This window comes from Kryptolebias marmoratus, linkage group LG22, assembly GCF_001649575.2.
Source record: "Kryptolebias marmoratus isolate JLee-2015 linkage group LG22, ASM164957v2, whole genome shotgun sequence".
Classification (NCBI taxonomy): Eukaryota; Metazoa; Chordata; class Actinopteri; order Cyprinodontiformes; family Rivulidae; genus Kryptolebias; species Kryptolebias marmoratus.
In genome coordinates this window covers 8,539,261-8,562,030 of record NC_051451.1, presented here as the reverse complement: position 1 = coordinate 8,562,030, position 22,770 = coordinate 8,539,261, and the positions used below count along the sequence as shown (strand labels likewise).

At 42.9% G+C, this 22,770-nt stretch overlaps 1 protein-coding gene across 4 annotated transcripts in view; it reads left to right on the top strand.

Annotated features, from left to right (window-relative positions):
• usp54a (ubiquitin specific peptidase 54a) overlaps positions 1 to 22,068 on the top strand; it is a 55,614-nt gene extending 33,546 nt beyond the window's left edge. For 2 of the 4 annotated variants that reach the window (XM_037973680.1, XM_017435514.3), the window contains exons 3-22: positions 213 to 305; positions 387 to 521; positions 600 to 713; positions 2,160 to 2,242; positions 3,249 to 3,351; positions 3,431 to 3,577; positions 3,661 to 3,810; positions 7,967 to 8,135; positions 8,377 to 8,568; positions 8,761 to 8,895; positions 10,001 to 10,658; positions 11,101 to 11,222; positions 11,390 to 11,554; positions 11,844 to 11,963; positions 13,759 to 13,951; positions 15,580 to 16,415; positions 16,728 to 16,825; positions 17,811 to 17,921; positions 20,123 to 20,348; positions 21,329 to 22,068. In XM_037973680.1, the coding sequence (XP_037829608.1) occupies positions 213 to 305; positions 387 to 521; positions 600 to 713; positions 2,160 to 2,242; positions 3,249 to 3,351; positions 3,431 to 3,577; positions 3,661 to 3,810; positions 7,967 to 8,135; positions 8,377 to 8,568; positions 8,761 to 8,895; positions 10,001 to 10,658; positions 11,101 to 11,222; positions 11,390 to 11,554; positions 11,844 to 11,963; positions 13,759 to 13,951; positions 15,580 to 16,415; positions 16,728 to 16,825; positions 17,811 to 17,921; positions 20,123 to 20,348; positions 21,329 to 21,903 (4,425 nt within the window). In that variant the 3' untranslated portion in view covers positions 21,904 to 22,068. Of the gene's footprint in view, positions 1 to 212; positions 306 to 386; positions 522 to 599; positions 714 to 2,159; positions 2,243 to 3,248; positions 3,352 to 3,430; positions 3,578 to 3,660; positions 3,811 to 7,966; positions 8,136 to 8,376; positions 8,569 to 8,760; positions 8,896 to 10,000; positions 10,659 to 11,100; positions 11,223 to 11,389; positions 11,555 to 11,843; positions 11,964 to 13,758; positions 13,952 to 15,579; positions 16,416 to 16,727; positions 16,826 to 17,810; positions 17,922 to 20,122; positions 20,349 to 21,328 lie in introns of those variants that run through there. The other 2 variants (XM_017435515.3, XM_017435517.3) reach the window with 2 other exon arrangements.
• Positions 22,069 to 22,770: the final 702 nt, after the last annotated feature.

Genomic DNA, 22,770 nt, shown 5'->3' with positions numbered 1-22,770 from the left:
TGGTTTTAATGAGTTTTTTATTTTATTTTAATCCAAACTCTGGGGAGGTTTTATTCAGATCTCTCCCCCAAGCATCAGTTTTTAATATTTCAACCTGATTTGGAGCGTTTAATTGTCTTGTTTTTCCTCTTGTTGATGCTGTTTGATTAATCTTTAAACCAGCCTGCAGGCTTTCGGGTTCGCGAGTGACGCCTTGTGTCTGCGCGTTCCAGGTCCTGTGGCACCTCGACATCTTTCGACGCAGCTTCCGTCAGCTCACCTCTCATAAGTGCATGGAGGACTCGTGCATTTTCTGCGCCCTGAAGGTGAGAACTGGTGTGATCCCCGAGTCGGACCCTGAACCAGCCTCACCCGTCTCACCTCCCTGTTGCCCTCTCCTCCCTCAGAGCATCTTCGCTCAGTTCCAGTACAGCAGTGAGAAAGTGCTGCCGTCCGACGCCCTGCGCAGCGCGCTCGCCAAAACCTTCCAGGACGAGCAGAGGTTTCAGCTCGGCATCATGGACGATGCCGCGGAGTGCTTCGTAAGTCCCCAAACGCAGCCGAGGGGACCTCGGAACCTGATCCGTCAGATCTTTTATTGAGGTTCTCTCGCTCCGCAGGAAAACATCTTGATGAGGATCCACTTCCACATCTCAGACGAGACCAAAGAGGACATCTGCACAGCCAGGCACTGCATCCCTCACCAGAAGTTCGCCATGACGCTCTTCGAACAGGTGAGACAGTCCTGCGCTGCAGCTGAGGTCCAATGAGACACCAGAACCACCTCACAAAACTTCCATCTGTCACTATAATGACTTTAGGCTTTAACCAAATGTGAAGTATTTTATTTAAATTTTAAGACTTTTTTTTAAATATATCAATGGAGCTGTGTCCCTGCTGTTAACTTTAGGAGACATAGTGAGAGATTTAACTGCTTCTTTCTCTTCTGTAGTTACTGAGATTGCTGTATAAACCTAAATTCTCCTCAGTAACAATAACAGAGTTTTCAGTGTTTATCCTGACAGTTTACAGCAGCAAACTGAGCTCAGACTAACACTCAGTAAACTGTCTGAAAAGATCCAGGTCACTTTGTACCTCCACAAAATTGTACTTATGCCGCTTTTGGTCACATCAACCGTTTTGGGTACAAAAAAGCAGTCTGCCACAGGTCTCTTTGTACCCACCTTCGCATCCATCCCAACTTCGACGATTTATTCCAGTGTTTCCCAAAGCTCTGGTTTAACCAACACCCGTTAAAAATACACAACTTGATTCCTAAATGCTTACGATATTCCCCTTCTGCAGTTGGTTTTTGTCCAACTTTCAAGTTCAGTCACATCCTGAGCCATTTTAGTTGGTTTCTTTAATTAAAGCAAAGCAGATAGAAACACTGAGTAAAGGAACATCCAGCTAGGCCATTAATGGTTTGTTTTGTGATGAATCAAATATCACCCCTTATGTTTAAAATGAGCTGCCGATTTTTTTTTATTTCATTTAACAATGAAATTCTCTTCCTCACTAGTTGATCCATTTTTCTGTCTCTGTAGCTCATCAGGATGCAATTAACAGAATTTTAATTCATTACATTCAAAGCCAACAATGGGAAAATAAACATCTTTAGTCATTAAATCTTCAGTCTGTGATTTTTTTTCAAGAGGTTCATGTGAATGTGGATCACACTGTTATTAGATCTTCATCCTTTCTGACCGTAAAACTCTGAACTCGACAGCAGGAAACCCTGTTGGCACTTTGCTTTGCAGCCTCTTCAAGTGTTTGCATGTTGTTGTTTTTTTAAAGAAGATGACAGACGAGCTGCTGTGTCCTGAGTATTTTTTTTAAAACTGAGACTCTGAGTTGTTCTGCTCTGGAAGTTGTTGTTTTTAAGCACTTTGGGGGAAAAATGTAATTCAAACACATTTTGTTGTGCTTTAAAGTGTTCAGAGTGGTTTTTTTAGAGTGTTTTTAAAGCATGCAGAAAAATTTGATTGAAAAGCAGCTTGTGGAGATTTGTAACATCGATCTTGTTTTTAGCAGTTTTTTATGACAGAAAGCAGTCTGAAACCTCCACAGTATGTGCAGATTATTTATCATATCGGTTACTGTTCGAGGTCATTTGGTGGCAAACATTTCATCGTTTCGTCTGCAGCATGTGTTGCTGACCTGTTGTTTCTACGTGTCAGTGTGTGTGCAGCAGCTGCGGAGCGTCTTCAGACCCGCTGCCCTTCATTCAGATGGTTCACTACATCTCCACCACCTCCCTGTGGTAAGTTTCTGGCAGAGGCTCTATCTTTAGCTGCATACTCACAATTAGAAAGTTCAGGGCGCACACCCTCACGCCGCGGTCGCTAGGCAACACATCAGGGTCACCTAGGCAACTGACATGTTTGATCATGATACCTGAGGAGTTTCTGGTGCTCAGACGGAAAACTGGGCGGGTTGATGGAGCGGAAGACGTGCAGACATCTTCCAGATGTTTATCCAAACCAGCTGTCTTCCTGTAATTTTAAATGACAAAAACAAGAGAAACGCAGAACTAAATGCAAAGAATTTCTTACTTTACTCAAATCGAAAGCCAAGGGCAAGAGATGAGTCTCAAGCAAAAGATCTCTCCACTCTCTGTGAGATGTGTATAAAAAGAATTGACTCGTGAAATATAAACCTCTTACAGAGTTATTAACGTTTAAGAGCTGCTAAATAACGTGTTGCTCGTCCATTTTTTCACACCTTCCTGGAAGCAGACAAAGAATGCCAAGAACAAAATGTTATGTTCAGGTTTTATAAACAAGATTTAAAATGACTGACAGAAGCAGACTACTGTAAATTAAAGGATTGTATATCACATGGCGGTGTGAAAGCAACACGTAGGTGCTTAAAACCGCTCCATAGTGGGACTAACGGTCCTTATAATCCTCAGGCAGTCCTTCGAACTGTTTGATCTGAAAACACTTTTTATGAACCTATGAGGTCCAACAAATGCGTCGAAGGGATCACATTTTCTGAACCAAATTACTGTTTTTTGTTTGTTTTTTTTACTTTTTCAGACTTGTGTTTATCTTTATCTAGATTTTATTGTCACTTAGTTCAATAGTGGATTAGATCTGGACACCATCAGCAAAGCAATATAAAGGAATATCATTTTTTTTCTAAAAGTAAAGGCAGCGTGTCCTAAAATGGACCCTTGAGAAGCTCCCCAACTCAGAGGGGCTGAGCTTTAAATGCAGAATTGTTAAATGTCCGTCACAAACTGGTCCCCTCCTCCTCTTCCTCAGTAACCAGGCTGTGAAGATGTTGGAGTCGAGGGAGAAGGCAACTCCAAGCATGTTCGGGGAGCTGCTACGAAACGCCAGCATGGGAGACCTGCGCAGCTGTCCTGTAAGGCTTCAGTGAGCAAAGATAAACGTTCGCTGGTTACACAGAGCCTCCGATTTAACAACTGTCTCCTCTTCCTCAGAGCCAGTGTGGTCAGCAGCTCCGCATGGCTCGTGTCCTCCTCAACAGCCCGGAGATCATCACCATCGGCCTGGTCTGGGACTCTGATCATTCCGATCTGGCTGAGGACGTCATCCACACCCTGGGGACCTGCCTGCGCCTCGGAGATGTAAGACCTAAGACCAGGAGCAGCACAAGCAGGTAAACCTGAGCGTCATCAGCGGTGGTGATGAGCCGATCTGTTCTCTGCAGCTGTTTTACAGAGTGACGGAGGAAAAGGCCCGACAGTCAGAGCTCTACCTGGTAGGAATGGTCTGTTACTACGGGAAACACTACTCCACCTTCTTCTTCCAGACTAAAATCAGACGATGGATGTACTTCGATGATGCTCACGTGAAGGAGGTAAGATCTGAACACCATTAGCTCTACAATGGAGTTTGATGTTATTTATGTAGTTGATGTTAAGATTTGCTCAGATTATACCCTGGTATACGTTATAACATCTGCCTAGAACTGCTTGTGTTCTTGTCTAATTACTGCATGTAATTCTAGAGCATTTTAAGACCTTTGTTTTTGAGAAACAAGATTTTTAAAATACTTCTTGAAAACATGTTCAGTAAGACGGAAGGTCTTGTCCACACTTATTTATAGTATCTTTTTAACCTCTCCAGGTTCTGCAAAGCGCTTTACAGAGTTTCTCATTCACACACACTCATACAGTGCTTTCAGTTATATATGTGTTTTTGACACACTACATACAGCACTTTATATTCTCACTCATACACTGGTAAGGATCGATGGATATGCTTCGAGTCCAAAAGATGAATGAAGGATGGCTGAGCGTGGTATTTATTGGAGAGCATGGATTGGCTGTGTGGTGAGAGCTTTAAAATTATTTATTTGGAGCTCTGCCAGACAGGTGTGGGTGTCATGGGGTCATGGTTGAGATCAGGGGTGGGCGATAGTGCCAAAAAAATGATATCACAACATGATTTTAAATACCTCAGTAACAATATCACAGACAATATTCCACATTTTCTTCTTTTTAATAGTTTTATTGGATTTGCCCAAATAAATATGTAACTACAAAACAGTATTTTTTTTTTTTTTTAACTTTTTATAAACAGAATTGACGTGTCTCCACCCTTATGTGACACAACATGCTTGCATGACTTGCAAAATACGGTGTTTTGATCAACATCTTATATTTTAAAACCAAAATTATTCCAAACAGCAGAAGTGGCCCTGTTTTTTGGAATTAAGTCGAGACTCGCGGAAGGCATTTTTGTGTTGTTCTCCACCACGTTTGCTTGTTCAGGTCAAGCTCGCAGCACCTCATGCTTCTTCTTCTTCTTTATTTTAATAGCAGTTGGTAAACAACAATAAGAAGCATTACCGCCACCAACTGGTAAGAAGTGTGGACCACATAGCACCTCGCGCTGCACCGGTCAAGCTCAGTTAAATTACGTCATCATATGATATCGCAATATTAATTTTTTCACCGGTGTCAAAAAATCCATCGGTATTACCGTAAACAAGATGATATGGCACACCCCTAGTCAAGATATAAGCCCAGTCCTGCTTCTAATTCTCTTTTTATTTATTGTTGAAGAAGTGTTTTTATCTGGTGTGAAGGGGACCATAAGGCAATCATTCAGCTCATCAAAAGCTAAATAAAGACGCTGCTGTGTGTTTGTTATTGTGACTCCAGCAGGTCAGACTCATGTTCAAACCGACATGTATGTGTTAACGGGTCACTCCAGGTCAGACTGATGTCACTGAATGTTCTGGAAAAATAGCAAATGATGATACGTGTACGCCTCGCTTGCTATTGGAAATTTGGCGCCACCTACTGCTTATGTCAATAAAACCACCCATAACAATAATGATAAAAACTCTGCACAGATCATGTTATTGAACAAGCTGCTTCCCCTCAGATTAACGTCCCACTAAGAAGAAAAGTCGGAGCACATCATGTCAGGAGTTTTCTTTCCAGAGTAAAAGTCCTGATGTTGTTCTCGACCATCGTCACTCCTCTTCCTCCTCTTCGCCTCTCCATTGCTGCTGCTCTCTAATAACTGGAAAGAGAGGTGTCATTCTTTCTCTTTCTGCTGCCTGTGAAAACAAGGATATCCCTCCATTGTTTATCAGTGCAGCTGGACAGAAACGAGGGTGTGGTCTGAGCGCGCACACACACACACACACACACACACAGAGTCGCACTTCTGCTCACTCTGCAGACTTTTATTCCATCTCTTTCTTTTCTGCTAAACAAACACCCACATTTTTTCGCCCACGCGGACGAGTCATCCTGCTGCATGATGGGACATCCTGTCAGATCCAAGCGGAGCGTTAGAACACGGAGGAAGGCTTGAAATAATAAACGGGAAAATTTTTATTTGTACAGAAGGGGGAAAAAAACGAGCCAAAGGAGGACAGGAGGACAGGAAGACAGCGTTTTCCCATCAGGGTGACGAAACTGGGTGGGACATCCTCGAAGTTCAGCTGACGTTTTTGTGGCGTGTAAATTACTGGATGCTTATAATGTTTTTAACTGATGGGTTTTAAGATATACAGTATCTGTGGTTTTTATAAGGATCGATACTGTAGGAGGTTCTGAACTCGACAGCTGAGGGTCAAACAGTTCCTTATTTTCATCTCGTAGGGATAAAAATGCAAGGACTAACCAAAGTTTTGTCAGAATATTGAAATAATCTTTTCTCTGCTTTGAAACTTTCAATTTAAAATGTTTTTTATTGTGAAAAATTACAACCACACAAAGTTGTTTTTACACTGCTAAAGAACTGCTGATGCTCACAACATAGTTTGTTAATTTGAGCTTTTGAGAGCAGATGCTGATTTTTCAGATCTTTTTTATAAACTAAAAGCGATTTATTTGAGAGAAATAATTGCAGCCTACAAATCTGCCATGACAGAATATTGCGATTGAAGTTGTTTATGTACATTTTGAAACTATTTGAAAAATTACTAAATCATTTTAACACATAATCATTATCAGAAAACAAAAAAAAATGTAATTGTAGAAAAGTGAGATTTTAAATGCTCTTTTAAATTTGTGGTCACTTGAAAAAATGGAAACGAATCCGATTTTACTCAAAACTATGCTAATAGTTTCAAAGTATAGGTGCTGCTTCTCCGCATTAAATAAGGGTTTGGGCAAAGTCCCCGGGGCAAACCCAGAACTCCCTGGAGGGATTATATATCCTCTCTGATCTGGGAACACCTTGGGATCCCCCAGGAGGAGCTGGAAAGTGTCTCATGGATGGATGGATGGATGGATGGATGGATGGATGATTTGGCAGAACATAGTTGTTGCTCTGCTCTGCTGGGTCTAAAAAACAAAATATCTAGGTTGTTGGAAGATGTCGAAACAGGAAATGAGCAAGAAAAGAAATAAAAACCAAACAAGGGGTCAGTGTTTGCAAGGATTTCTCAGAAAGGATGTTTGAAGTGATGTAATAACAGCTCTGTAGTTGGTGACTGGTTGCAGAGCATCAATCCAGTTCTTAGGTGTTTTCTTTTCAAACCAGCTGTCTCTGATTTCCATGGTTCCTGAAGCTCTTGATTGTAACTTCCTGTTTTATAAAAACAAGATGTTGACTGTTAATCTGCAAAACCCAATGGGTCCAAACATGAGTCAGCTCACAAACAAATCATGTCACTGTGGGATCTTTCATATTTTTAACAGCATGTGATTTAGTTTTTCTCTGAGAGGGAGGACCTGTTACTGCTGACATTCAGTGCTGTAAATTATAGGAACTGGACTATATGTCCTGAACTACCAGTTGGGCCCCGAAGACTCTACTTAACAAAGTTGTAGATGTCCTTCAGGATATCGATGGGCACTCCGTCTGCCCATTCACCTAGGTGTAGCATTTTGGCATTATTCTGGACTCCGCACTCTCCTTTGAGTCACACATCAAATTCATCATAAAATCTGCCCTTTTTAATTTCAGAAACACTTAAAGATTCTGGCCATCACCCCCTGACTCTGTGGCTGAAACCCTCATCCATGCTTTCATCACTTCATGTCTGGACTAACCCTTGGAGTCTTGTTTGGGCTCCCTGATGAGCTTCAGTGTGTCCAAACCTTTGCTGCCAAGGCTTTTACCCACACTGCACCCTTGCAACATGTCACTCCAACTCTCATTCAACTTCACTGGCTTCTAGTTAGGTCTTCAATTCATTGCAAAGTACTTCATACCCACACATCACTGCATCGCTGTACTCCTCAGTACCTCTCTGACCTCTCTGACCTCTGTCAGCCTTTCACTTTGTGCCGCGACCTCAGGTCTGCTGATAATAGAGTACCTTCATAACACCAGAACTAGAACTTCTATTGGCAGACTTTTTAGAGTCTGCAGTGCTTTACCTCCTGACAACGCTTCATCTCCAGAAATATTTTTATCAATCTCTGTTTTTGCTTTTGTTTTATTCTGCTCCTCTATGTAACATCCTTGGATTTCATTAAAGGCTATGTATAATTTTATTATTATGATTCATGATTTATGATTTTGCTCTTGTGTTTTTCCTTCAGATCGGTCCCAAGTGGAAGGACGTGGTTTCCCGCTGCATCAAGGGCCACTACCAGCCTCTGCTGCTCCTGTACGCCGACCCGCGGGGAACGCCGGTGTCCGTGCAGGACCTGTCGTCACGCCTCGACCTCCAGCACCTGAACAAGGCTTGTTACGACAGCGAAGACTCGGGTAACTACAACACAACTAGGAGACGTAGTAGTAGCAGAACAGCAAACACTCAGGTAACTAAAGCAGAACCTGCAGCTTTGTTTCAGTTTCTCTCTGACACACAGGACTGAAGGAGCAGCTAACAGATGGGCATACAGTAGAAGTAGCTCTTGTTGTTTATTAGTGTCTGATTTGTTGTTTGTTTGTTTGTTTGTATATGAGCACATCGGCACTAACCTCACCCCCTCCTCCTCCCCTGCAGGTCGAGAGCCGTCCATCTCCAGCGACACTCGAACCGACTCATCGACAGAGAGTTACTCAGGCCGACAGCCCTCCCACTCCCACCATGAATCCCTGGCGAGTCACTACTCGTCTGACTCCCAGGGAACCGTCATCTGCATGGAAAGACCCAACAGAACCTTGCACACCTCACTCTGCAGCCTGGATACCTTAGGTACCAGTTTATTTGAAGATTTGTTGAGACCTGCACTTTTTTTTTGAACATTGCACGGTCTGACCTTACCTCGGGGTAAACTTTCCCACAAGTCACTCTTTCACTTTTATCAGTCATCCTCTCATTCCTCTGTTATGTTTGCATGATGTGTTGAGCATCCCACAAACCGTCTGTTGCCATCTTGTTGCTAAGGTCACGTGACGGACAGTGAGCAGTACCAGCCTCAAAGGAAAGGAGGCGGGGCCGGGGATAGGAGGCGGAGCTCTAGCCGATACAGGCGAACTAAACCTGACAACGAAGCTTCGTCAGCGGGTTACCACAGCGAGGGTAGGCGGGGTTTGGACCAGTAATATAGAAGTTATTTTCTAGAATAACATTAGACTGTGACTACTGATTTGTTTTTTTACACAATGAAAGATATACAGTATAACAAAAACAAAATAGGTATTAAACAAGAAACTAAATCAGAAATTTAACCATCCTGAATTAAACCTTATGTCAAACAAAAATATTAAATCTGATTTGTGCAGCAAAGAAAAAAACTATTATTTTTTCTTTGCAGAAATTAGATTTGTAATATTCCATATTTTTTTTGCAAATATTAGTTTTATTAATCAAACGGTGGCACGGTGTGAGCCATTTGTGCTCCAAAGTCAGAATTTCCAGGTTTCCGGTAAGTTAAATCAGCTGGAACACCACTTCCATTACATTATTTTAAGGGGTTTGAACGCAAAGAAATACATCGTTATTAGATTGTATTTCCACAAACAGTTAGCGTGGTTGCTCCACGCAACAATTAGCAAAGTCTGGTGTATTTTCGATTTGCAACTGTTACATGGTTGCCTTTGTTTTTTCTCAACTTTTGAAATAAATAGGATTTTTTTTAAAAACGCATCGTTTTAGAAATCCAAACGTTCATCTCTAAATTCACTTTGCATAAATGCTTATTAAACATTTTACAAAACAGTATTATTCAGATACACTGATGGCTACAAGGTCAGAAAGTTAGATTCATGTTGCTTTTTTTGGGCGGTGGGATAAATATTCTAAACTTCAAGTATTTTGTATATACTGAAGTACACTTTACATAAATTTTGTAAAGTAAAGTTAATTTAAGAAACTCATAATACTCATAATTTCTCACGTTTGTAGTCTTTAATGAAAAAGTAGTGAAATCTGCAGATAAAGGATTCAGATTTTAGTTTTAGTTCACTTATGTCATTAAAAACATAAACGTCTGTTCGTAGGTAAAGAAGCTGCAAAGTGAAGTCATGGATTTAAAGATTGTTTATTTTTTATTTCTCATGAAATCATCATCCAGTTTTAGTTTTTCTTCTCTGCTTCTGTCATCAGTTTGTCTGATTTTTATTTATTTATTTTTTTAATCTCCTTTTGTTCTCGTTTTGTTAATCTTCTTCTCTCCTCCTTCCAGGAGAGACTTTAAAGGAGCAGCAGGTTCCTCGTCACCTCCCCAAGCCTTCATCCTCCTTTTCATCTTCAACCAGTCGCCTGCGGGACTTCAAGGAGACCATGACCAACATCATCCGCCCCCTCTCCTCCTCTTCCTCCTCCTCTTTGCCGGCCGCCGTCCTTGCCTCTGAACTCTCCTCGTCCTCCTCCTGCGGTCAGCACCTCCCTGCCGCAAACTCAGCTGTGAGCTCCTCGTCCTCCATTAAACCTCAGGACTGGGAGGTCGACAGCACCAGCAGCGAGTCCAAGTCCAACTCCTCGGGAGGAGCGGTGACGGGGAGGTACCGACCGGCATGGAGGCCACGGAGGGAGGCGCTCAACATCGACACCATCTTCACCAGAGAGAGGCGCAGGCAGGCGGGGTACAGCCCCCTGGGAGGACCTTCATCTGAAGACTGCAGAGCTCCTGAGTCTGAAGGAACAGACCCCTCCTTCGCAGTGCAGGAGGAGGGGATGTCTGTCAGACCGGGAACCTCCAGGACCCTCCCCAGCAGCTTCAGAGGAGCAGAGCTTCCTCCTCCTCCTCCTCCCAGGCTGATCCAGAGGATGGAGAGTGGCTACGAGAGCAGCGAGAGGAACAGCAGCAGCCCCATCAGTCTGGACCTGAACCTGGGAGACAGGTGAGAGACACGGGGGACAGGGGAGACAGGCAGGGGACATGTGAGACACCCGAGGGATTAGTGAGACACCTGGGTCATAGGTGAGATATCTGAGAGACAGGTGAGACAACTGGGAGACAAGCAGGAGAACTGGGAGACAGGAGAGACACATGGGAAACAGGTGAAACTCTCAAGGGACAGGTCAGACATCTTGGGCACAACTAGCTGAGAGACGGGTGAAGTTCTTGTTCATACAAATCATCTACGGGATGATTTTGAGTGCTTTCAGATTCTGGTTAAAGAACTGGACTGGTGATAGAAGTCTGCCACCTGTCAAAGTGGAAACTACAGTGTGTGTGTGTGTGTTTGTGTGTGTTTTAGTTGTTAAGCCAGCCTGAGTGCAAAGATTAGGACAATGTTGGTTTAATTTCACTTTGAATAACTATTTCTCTTCTCTATTCAGGGAGTGTGTTTTGAAGAAGCCTTCATCCTCGTACTCCTCAGGGCCGTTGTGGAGGAACAATGGTTCAAAGAGCAGTGGGTCTTTGCTTCAGGAGGTCACCTCGTCCAGCAGGGGGAGCTCTGGTACGAACCGCCTGTTTTCAAAAAGTGCAAAATAAACACGTTTTTCTTTCTGTCATTGTGGCTGACGTTTTAAAGAACCAAGAGATATTGATGATCAGGAACAGATTTTTAGATTTTATTTCTATAAATGAAAGCTGTTCATTTTTTTCTGTCCGTCATCGCTGCAGCGCCCTCTGCAGGCCGCAGCGAGCTGGATGAGCTGCAGGAGGAGGTGCTGAAGAGAGCAAGGGAGGAGGAGCAGCAGAGACTGCAGGAGAAGGAGAAGGAGGCGGCGCTGGGTTTCAACCCGAGACCCAGCAAGTACCTGGACCTGGACCAGCTGCAGATCCAAGGTACCAGAGTAAACAGAATGTTTTTATGATTTTACAGAAACATTATTCGACCTGTTGATATTGTTTTAGTTGATCAGCTGACTGAGGGCCATGCTGCTGGATGTGACCGGGTTCAGTTAATGTGTGTGTGTCAGGAGATGTGTTGAATAGCAGGAATGCGCCTCACTGACCAGCTGAAAAGGCTCAAACACAAAAGAAATGATAAACACACAGTAACGCAGGTGCTGCCGCTTCATGCTGATATTGTTCAAAACTGTGTTTGTGTGCGTGTCTCTGTGTGTGTTCGCAGGTAAAAACGACAGCTTTGACAGGTGTGTATCGGAGGCGGAGCTCCTGCTCGACCAGTCGCTGCGTTTGGAGCAGGCGGGTGAAGTCGCAGCAGCTCTGTCGGCAGTCAATGAAGCCGTCTGTAAGCTCCTCCCACTGTCTTTGACTCTGCTCCGTATCACAGGGACTCACAAACACGCATTAAATGAGATCAACACACACTTCTTTTTGCTGTTCTCCGAACATTTAGACTTCCTGGAAGCTGTTTGGTCTGTCAGTGTTGACAGATTCCTCGCACTCATATTTTTATTTTCACAAAAAACATGTCGGCTGATTAAAACATAACTACTGTTAGAAGACAATAAAAACCACTTTAAAGCAAATTAGACAAGAAGCTGAACTGAGCCTCAAATTGTTTCCTGAGCAGAATCACACCCCTGAAACCTTCCTTTTTCTTTTGATGCTGGATTGAATTTTAACATCTGGTTCCACTTTTAGACAACCTGGGTTTGACAGAACTTCTCATTTCTACCAGTAATAATATATTTCTTATTGGGATCACTGATTAGACAACACAACCAGCTAATCGGAGGCTGAAAACAAAGAGCTGATGTGTTTCTAAAGGTTCAGACAGATAATATAGGTTTCTGTCAAGGATGACAGCATGCTCGTTAAAGGAATAGTTTGACCATTTTGAAGTGGTTCTGTTTAAAAGTTCTAATAAATATTTTACCTGTTGTAGATGGCTCTTTGAATGGCCTCAGTTTGGAGACACAAATTAATTTTGACCATTTTAAAACAACTTCACTCTTCAGAATCCCACAGAGGGGGATGATTTAAATCTTTGCACTGCCATCAGTTTCATATTGCACAATTATTTCAGCTAAAATATTATGACATTCTTGAAAGAAGTTCCCCGTGGATGTCCTTCAGCTTCTAAGTAACCACATAATTACATGGGGGGAAAGAAACCTGTAACTTGAAACTGACAGCGGTGTAAAGGTTTATAAAGTTGTGCTCACTTGAACCATTGTGAAAGTTTGGAGATTGGATCTGTTTGAGGATGGCAGTAATCCACTATGGCGTTTGCAACTTTCGCACTAACCATTGGCTCGTCTCTCCTGTCAGACTAGCTGTTCAAGGAGCTTTTTACAACAGGTAAGATATTAGCTTTTACTGAGAGAAACAAAAATGATCCTGAATGTTTGTTAGCCACAAGGAAATATTCAATCAAACATCAGCTAAAGTTAGCTAAAGCTGTGTAGACCTAACCATCCAACTAAAGCAGGGGTAGCCAACCCTGGTCCTGGAGGGCCACTATCCTGCATGTTTTACTTATTTCCTGCTCCAACACACCTGATTCAGTGGTTAAATCACCTCTTCATGTTCTGCAGAAGCCTGTTAATCACCTACTGATTCAAATCAGGTGTGTTGGAGCAGAGAAACAAGTAAAACATGCAGGATAGTGGCGCTCGAGGACTAGGATTGGCTACCCCTCAACTAGGGTAATCATGGCTCTGAAAGATGCTACAGTTTTGTGTAAAATAAATGAAGGTACCACACTGTTCCCATGTTTCAGTTTAATGTTTGGCCCTTCGATCCCTTTAACAAAGTCGAAGTGTCCATCAGAATTAAATGTTGCCTACTAAAATAGAATCAAAACGATTTGGTTTGAGTTAGCTTTTATTTCAGTTGTGTTGATTTAACATTTTTTCTGTGTATAAATTCATCACACATCATGTCATAAAAACTCTTTGATTTCCTGTTTGCGTTAAAAGATTTTTGCATGAAATCATAAGTTTATTTCTGCATCTTTCTTTTTTATTTTTCTCATTGTTTTTTTTTCTTTCTTTGTTTTCTTTTTTTCTGTTTTGTATTTTTTTTTTTTTTGTTGTTGCTGTTGTTGTTGTGTTACCGCACCAATGCCCTCGCTGCAGCCAAACTGCAGCCGGTGGCGGCTGAGGTCGGAGCTAGTAGTCACAGCCGGCTGCAGCGCTGCATGAGGAGAGCCCGCAGCCTGCAGCAACGCATGCAGCTGCAGCAGCAGAAGCAGCAGTGCGACTCAGACGCAGGAAAACAGCAACCAGAGCAACAACAACAGGAGGAGCAGCAGCTCCAGGAACAGCCCAGGTACCACCTGCACTCTGCTCGACCAGTCGGATCCCAGGCAGCTGTGGTACTTTGGGGTCAGGTGCAGGTCCTATTGTAGATCAGGAGGACTCGATGTTTACAGTCACTGGAAAAAAGAAAAAAAAAAAAGCCCCTCTTCTTTCAGTTCTAGGATTTATTCAGGACATAATAAAAATGATCTGGTCTCTACCAGGTTCTAAAATTATTCATCAACTGTACAAAAACACAGCAGATGTTACTATTTATTGAACAAATCAAAATAAAACTAGAAGCACTCAGAGAGGTCAAACCTCCTCCAAGGCCACAGCGTGATTAAAAAAAATAGTGTGTCCGTCGTCAGATGGACAGACAAACAGATGCTACCAAAAAAACATAACCTCCTTGGCGGAGGTAATAACTGTGTGTGAAAAACTAAGTCCACCCTTGCTGCTTTCACAGACTTCAGGAGGTTCAGTATTAGGCTGGTGCTGCTGATCAAATGTAGTGATTAATCAATCAGCAGTGTGATCACCTCTATAAAAGCAGTAGTTGTGTCAGTTTGCTGCCGTGGGGTATACAGGTGTGTGTTTGTGTTAACACAATACCAAAATGGAAAAACTTCAGCAATGACCTTAGAGAAGCAACTGTTGCTGTGGGATCCATTAATTTACAGAGTACGATTATTCACAAGTGGATTTAATATCGCTGTCGGTCTTCCCAGGAGTGGACGCCTGAGCAAATTTACCACAAAGGTCAGACAGTGTAATGCTCAGAGAAATTACAAAAAAATAAAAATAAAAAAATCCAAGAGCTCCATCTCAAACTCTAAAGGCTCCGCTGTAGACCGAAGGATTCTAGAGTCAAATGCAAGACCATCTGTCTGAAACATTGGACCAAACTGGATCAACAGAACAATGATCCCAAACACAGCAGCTGATCTACAACCGAATGGCTCAAAATGAAAAAGAATCAAAGTGCTGCAAAGAACCAGACCTCAACCTGATTGAAATGCTGTGGGCTGACCTTCAGAGAGCTGAGCAAAAATCTCAATAAAAAGAAGCAACATTGGAAACGAGTGGGCCAAAATTACTCCACAATCATTAAAGAGACTGATAAAGTTCTACAAGCTGTTGGTTAATGGGGTGGACTTAGTTTTTCCACACAAAACTTTTCATTTTGCCTTCGTTTTTGTTTAATAAATAATGACACAATGGAATCTGTTGAGTGTTTTTGTTCCCTTGAGGTTAGATTTGAGTCATTTTAGAATCTGGTAATGACCAAGTGATTTTTATTATGTCCTGATGTAAAACCCCACCAATGGAAGACGGTGAATTTCCTTTTTCTTTTTAACTGTAACAAAATAAATTTGATAAACTCCACTGGTGATCCTGCTGATCTAAAATCAGCGTCATGTGTATTTATCAGTCCAGCTGCAGACGTTATTTAACAATAGCACCTTAAAATGTAGCTGTAAAATGTTTCCTATGATTTTATTTTTAAATCTGATGGTGGGCCACACATGGAAACGTCATTTGAATCAACCTTCGACTGGATTTTTATTTACCATCTCTCCAGGTTTTCTGACAAATGTTAAAGATTCCCGTTTTCATCAGTTTGTATAACTCCATCTTCTCTGTCCCCTTCTGTAGTGAAAAGCCTTTCAGAGTACTTCTGACAGATGACCAGTCATCTGCCACTCATGAACATCAGGTCCCAGCTCCTACAACATGCCTTGTTAAGCCCCTCCCTCCCAAACTGACCTTGGTTTCTGACGCCCCCTCCAGTCCTCTGGCCTCTTCACCGTCAGAGGACAGCAGAAACAGGAGCCTCTGCTCTCGCTTTGTGAGACCCCTCTGCACCTCCAAGTCTCTCCCCGTTCTGTGTGGGGAGACCTCCCTGGAAGACTTGGTTCCTCCCCGTCCTGCAGAGAAGGAGTGGTCAATCCAGTCCCAAGCCCCACCCACAGTCAGATCACACCCCCAAACCTCACTCAATGTCGGCACCGACAACAGATGCCACGTGACGATGGAGGCGGACCCATATTACAAAAGACACCCTCAGGCCACAGCCTCTGAATCTAGCCCAACCCCAAAATTAGCCCCGCCCCCTTCCTCTTGCCCAACCAGGAAGTGGTCCTGCTTAAACCTGGAGCAGCCTGATGTGGTCGATTCCCCAAATCCATCTATCAGCTCCCCTTTTTACTCTCCGTCAGACTCCTACGACGACGCCCCCGTGACCCGGTCCAGTCAGACCTCCTCCCCGTCCCCCAGCCGGGACTACAGGCAAGCCCTGCCGGTGGAGCGCTGGGCAGAAAACGTCAATAGATACTACTGCGCCCAGAATGCAACGGGAAGGGAAGGAGATTCTGCGGAGCCGGCTGAGGAGCTGTCGGAGCTGGAAACGCTGTACCAGGCCAGTCTGCTGGCTCCCAGCATGCACCGGGGCAGCCGCGGAGTCAGTCCTCAGCCAGCTGGCAGCAGACCAGGTAGGAACTGCAGAGACAGAGATTCAGGGATAGGAAAGACACACCGCCTAAAATTATTTACCATAAAATAAGGAGAAAAAAAACACTGGCAGAATTATATATATATTGAACTTAAACAACTGATCTGGGGCCAAAGAAGACTTCATTTGGGTCCAGATCCAAACTGGGGTCCACCTTCTGGGGACCCACAATATATGGTTAAACCTACATAATATAACAATTAGATTAAATGATAGCGTCAAAGCAAACAGACTTGCTGCTGTTATGTCTTGTAATAAAGGTTATAAATGTATTAATGTTCTGTTTCTGTAGGTGTGAGGAGAATGCTGTCTGGATCTGGACGGTCCAAAACACCAACAGCTGAGATCGAAAGATACGCCTACAGAACTCCAGTCACACCTGTGCAAAAGGTACGACTTTTTAAAAACAACCTAACAGCCAATCAGAGGGATAAACAAGTCAGAATTCACATTTCAGATTCATAAAGGCTAAATAACATCCATCCATCCATCCATCCATTTTCTTTACCCGCTTCTCCATTCCGGGTCGCAGGGAGCTGGTGCCTGCTAAATAACATCACTGTTATAATTAAAGTTAGGAACTGTAGCTTTTTAGGAGCAAAATTTCACAAAGATTGTTGTTATTGATGATGCCTTTAATGACATTTGGGAAATCAAGCTATCCAGCTTCTTGCTGAAAGAAATTTCCTGAATAGAAATTAGAAGTTAGGTTATTTAATCAGGGATGTAAAACATCAAGTTGCTGGTTGAGCTTTACCCACTCGTGTATTTCTCAGGTTTTGTGAACTCTGTGATGTTTGCACAAAAAAGGGCAACCGATTTCCATCCTCCCACTTCTGAGGTGCAGCGAACACCGCATGTTTGAAGAGTTAGCTGAGCTGAGATGAAGAAGTTCTGACTGGCTAAATTTTTTTTTTTAAATTGGGATTATTAAAAATTTTTACATAAACCTCAAAACGACAACGTTTTCTTCAGTCTCCTAAATGTATTCTTTCAATGTAAATTAAAGATTATTTTGTCACATAAATCCAATTTAATGACCCCTGGATTGATAAATCTTTGACGTTTTCTATCTTGGCTGTAAAAATTGATTTTCATTTGAATTGCATCATGCAGCAGGAGTTAGACTTCAGATATCATTTACTTTTATTTAAAAGTCAACAGCTTCTGATGGAAGCATCTCAGAAAAAATAAAATGTAAGCTCTGGAAACATGTTTTTATTTGTTTTGAAATAGGTTGAAATACACAAAGCTTTTGATTCTTTTGGTTTTTGATGATTTAAGTGTATGAATGCCTTTAAATAACATTTGTAAATACTATTCATTGCATGTATGAATAAGTTCATTCTTTAATAAAAGAATGTTTCTTCTGCAGCCGCTGTCGGCTGAAGACGAAAGCTACAGCGCAGAAAACCTACGACGCCTCGCTCGCAGTCTGAGTGGAACAGTCATCGGGTTGAGACCGCAGAACCCCCCACGCAGCTGTGTAGGTCTCTCACACACACACACACACTCTGTGGGTCTTCAGATGAAGCATCCTGCTGCTGTCACCCGGTGGTCACCTCTTGTTACTGCACCCAGCTTCCTGTTCTGACTCAAACTGCAGTGACCCAAACAAATACTTACGAACACGTAATGGTTCTGAAAAAGCCAGTTTAGCTTTGACTTATCAGAATAAAATTTTAAAAAATCTGTCAACGACTGGTTGAACAAGTGAGGAAACCAAAATAATGAGAAGTTATAAAGAAAGAACAGGTAAATAAGCAGATAAACATGGAGGTGATTTTCATCAGCAGTAAATTAAAACAGACATAGTCAGAGGTCAAATGAGTCACTGAAATATGTTCAAACGTCCATTTATTCTTGAGAAATATAATGTGACAGGAGGAGGTCGGGGATAATTTACTACTTCATCCTTCTCAGGCATTTTTAGATGAGTGAAATTACTGGATCTGGCTTTTCAAACAAAAGCAGAAAGCAAATGAATACAAATAAACCTTCATCATTTAGCTGAAAAACGAGAACATTTTTGGGTGCCAATGCAGTTACTGTGTGAAGCGCCAACATTCATCAGCTTTCTGTAAAACCTAATAGTAATTTGGGTCATTTATAGAAACCGATGTGGTGTTTTCTGTGGCTAACATCGATACAGATCTTTAGAAATCAGGTTTTTTGTTGTTGTTGTTTCTAGCCAGTGTGTATTTTCCTGCATGTTTTTCTTCCTACTTGGTAATCAGTTAAGTATGCACAGGCATGGCCAATTGACAATTATTTATTTATTTATTTAAAGTAGCAAATATCAGCTAATTAATGGGACCAAGAAGATTTAAAGCCCCAGGCTAAAACCTGATCTTGTTTGGTGTTTATGTTTTTATGACTTTAAATTATGAATCCTGCCGACCCTGTTCCTTAATTCTCCTGAACATTGAAGGTCCAAATAGAGACGACACGAAGTCTGGATTTATTCAGGATCTATAAGGGCGGCCATGATGGAAAATATATAAAGAAAATCTGATGGTCACAGATGTTCATTTTTAGTCATCTACAGTGTCTTATGTAGGAAATATAACAAATTAAAAAGAGCTTTCACTCAGTTTGAAGATGAACGTCTGAGCTCAGAAACAATGAAAGTCAATGACAGTTTGGGTGTGTGCACTCTGCTCTCTGGGGGGTTTAATGGAGAAAATCAGAAGTCCTATAACAGGAAGAGAGATGAGATGAAAGAAGACAAAAAGCTTACGTTCTGATGTATAAATTGTTTAAAAAACATAAAGAATTGTGGAAATAATAAACGTATGTTTGCAAACATTTTAAAAGGTTTAGACACCTCAAAAGTTGGTGTCACACTAAGTTAAACATTCTGAAAATTCAACTATGATTGTGTAGAAATTGTTACAAGTATGAAAATGACCTGCATAAATATGAAACGTCCAACTTTCTGTGACCTGTTTAAACTTTGACTGCTGTTTTTACTGTGAAGTTTTAGTTATTGAGCTAAACTCGTCTCATCTAAATTACTTTGTGGTCTATGGGAAAAGATGTAGCAGTTTGTGCAAATCTTGCCTGTCCTATGATGTACTCCTAAAAGTCATAGCACACTAGTCCTGACTGAGCTGCACATTTTGTTTTCATCGAAAGGAGAAGTAAGAAATTGGCCTTTGGTAATTATGCGTCAGCACCTTTTTATTAAATGGGTTTGGTCAGGATTTATCTATCAGAAGGAGACGTAGCTGTGATGATCTCAGGCAGCAGTGAGGTGAAATATTTGTCTTATCGATGTTAGAACCAGCAGCTGGTTTCAGATCAGGAGTTTCTCATCTCTGCTGCTTCTTTCATCTCATATTCAGCCCTCAGGATTCGCCTCGGGCTGCCGCATTAAACATTTATCAGCAGTTTAGTTCCTCCATTAGGCTTTAACCTGTCTAAGAGGAGAAAGCAGTCTGATCCGAACCGACAGCCGAGCTTTGTCTCCAGAATCCTGATGTTTCACTGCACTCACATGGTTTTATTCTCATCAGGTCAGGATTATTGATAACTACGGTGGCCCAGCGAGCCAAAAGACTGAAATCTATCAGAAACAAAGCATTCACCACATCTATTTTTTTTGTTTTTCTTTTGTTTTCCTTCATCTTGTTAACTTTTTACCCTTTCATCTTCTTTTCATCCTTCCTCCTCATCCTCCTGAAGGACCCCTCCCTGTCCAGACCCCCCTTCAAGCACTCAGACCTTCACTCCTCCTCCTCCTCACTCCCACCGCGTCACCGCAGCACCTCCTCCTCCTCCTCCACCTCCTCCTTCACAGCAGATCACTCCTTCCACCAACCCCGACACCACGGCCCCCCAGCTCCACTGCACCCACACTCGCAGCCATCACGGGCCCCCAGCTCGGGGCCCTCCTCCTGGGCTCACTCAGGTAACTTGCTGACCATTCATCTCCACCTTCACCTCCTCCCGAAACTCCCTCGTGTCTTACATTTTATTGTTTTAGTTTGTTCTGAGTGTAAATTTACTGTTGAGTAAATTTTCTGCACAAAAGGAGTAAAAAAAAAAAAAAAACATTTGAAAGTGACCCTAAAAGTGTAAAACTTAACAAAGACTAAAACAAAATAAAAATAAAAAAGCCTAGCATTTCTTGAAGAAACTCATATTGATCACTGCCTTTCATGCCAGAGTTTTAAACTAAGATCATATAAGCTTAAATATTATGAACAACATATTATGGGACTTTACATAATCTGTTAGTGCTCAGAGTGTGTTTGAAAAGACTCTCAGCTACTACCAAGCCAAATATTAGCTGAAAGCAATAATCCAATCAACTTTGACGTGATGCCCTGTCTAATAATTATCAATAGTTTGTACTGTATCAACCGTGACATCAGTCATAGATCACTCAGTAAAGAGAAAGAGGAAAAAGTCTTCATCCAAACTAGGCTAATGGCTAGCCAAAGGCCAGATTTTTTAAAATATTTGTTTAATAATTTTTCAGGCTTGTGAAACGCTACTTTAGCTAATATTAAACCTCCACACTTTGACATGACGCCGCTTGTTTAGTTTGTTGCTGTTTGTCCGTGTGCGGAGTGTACTGTGGAAACACAAAAACATGCCTGAATATCAACACTGTCTAAACATTTTAGGATTATCAAATCAAACCAAATCAAATAGGAGTGGTCACATGTCCCTATATCTTGACCCCCCCCACACAGACACACACCCCAAGGAGGGGTGCCCCACAGTCTGAGAACCGCTCGATCGGCTACTTTCATGTTTCTGATTGAGTTACTTCAGCAGAAGATTGTTCTGGATTTTTACTAATTTTTTTTTCCTTCTTCATTGATTTCTTCCTCCTCCCTCTGCATTTTTCCTTTCTCTCTGTATTCCCCTCCTCTTCCTCAGGACCTCCACGGCCCCCCCAGCAGCAGCAGTTTTTGGTTGTGTCTGACAGGAGTCCGACTGCCTCAGGTCTCCGCAGCGTCGCCCTAAATTACGGCACTCTTCCGAGAGCTCCACGGCACGCTCCACCTCCCTCTGCCACCTCCTCTCTCCCCAGACCCAGAACCAGTCCTGCTCCCCTGCCTGGTCCACAGAATCTCTACCCCACCCTCGGCCCCCCTCGCCGCTCCATGAACACCTCTGGCACCAACGGGCACCATCGGCAGGCGTCTCTGCCTGGTAGAGTCAACGGGAGCTCCACCTTCGCTCCGCAGCGCCCCCGAGTGTCAGGAGACGCCGTTCAGCCACTCCGCCTGGACGTCCCGCCTGAGACCGACTGGCGCCGCGATGCTGACTTCAGGACGGGTCAGTCCAGCTCCTCTCGGCGTCAGCAGCCACTCCAGCGGATTGACAGAGGCCCCTACAGGGCCCCCCAGTTCTGCTCACTCTGCCTGCAGCTTCCCGTCGAGCCGTCTTGTCCGTACTGCCCGTCCTGCAGAGCTCACGTGGCCCGCTTTCGTCTGAGCAGCAAACAGTGACATTTGTTCAGCTGCAGGGGTGAAGGTGGATGATCTCACACTGAAATCAGAGGAGCTTACCTCCCTTTCCTCCTCTAATATCAGCTGTTCCAACACAAACGTGTTATTTCTAACAAACAGAACACATCGTTGAATGTTTGCTGAATAAAAGCACATTCAGACTTCTGCTGCAGTTCAAACCAATTACAAAGCAGCTGATGAAGAGGATCAGACCAACAGGAAGCTGCTGTCTGCTCACCTGCGTCACAAACGTTACAGCTGCAGCAGTTCAACTGATTCAGTCACAAAAAAGAAAAAAACGAAAACTTTTTTTAAGCATCGTTTTGAGTAAACTTGCTGTTGGGAGTTTTTCCAAACCACTTTCTAAGACTAGTATCTGATATGCAGACGGTATTCGTGAGGGAGTTTCCCCAAATGTCTCAAAACGTTCATGGGGTTTCTTGACTTCCTGAAAAGAGCCGCAGGGCCTCGCGCTAACGTTGCAGGAGTTTTGAACGTGTTCAAAGATTTTGTGTGACAAATTTTCTCTCAAACTAGTTGCAGAGTTGGTGCGGGTGTCTCAAAGTCGTCTCGAATCCGTCTCAATTTAGTTCCTGCAAGAGCACTAAAACTGCAGTGACTGCTGGAGACAGGCACCAGCTCCCCCTGACCCAAAAAGGAAAAAAGCAGGATGGATGGATGGATGGAGCTGTAGTTTAACAACCTTGGGATCCCCCAGGAGGAGCTGGAAAGTGTCTCATGGATGGATGGATGGATGGATGGATGGACGGACGGATGGACGGACGGATGGACGGACGGATGGATGGATGGATGGATGGATGGATGGATGGATGGACGGACGGACGGATGGATGGATGGATGGATGGA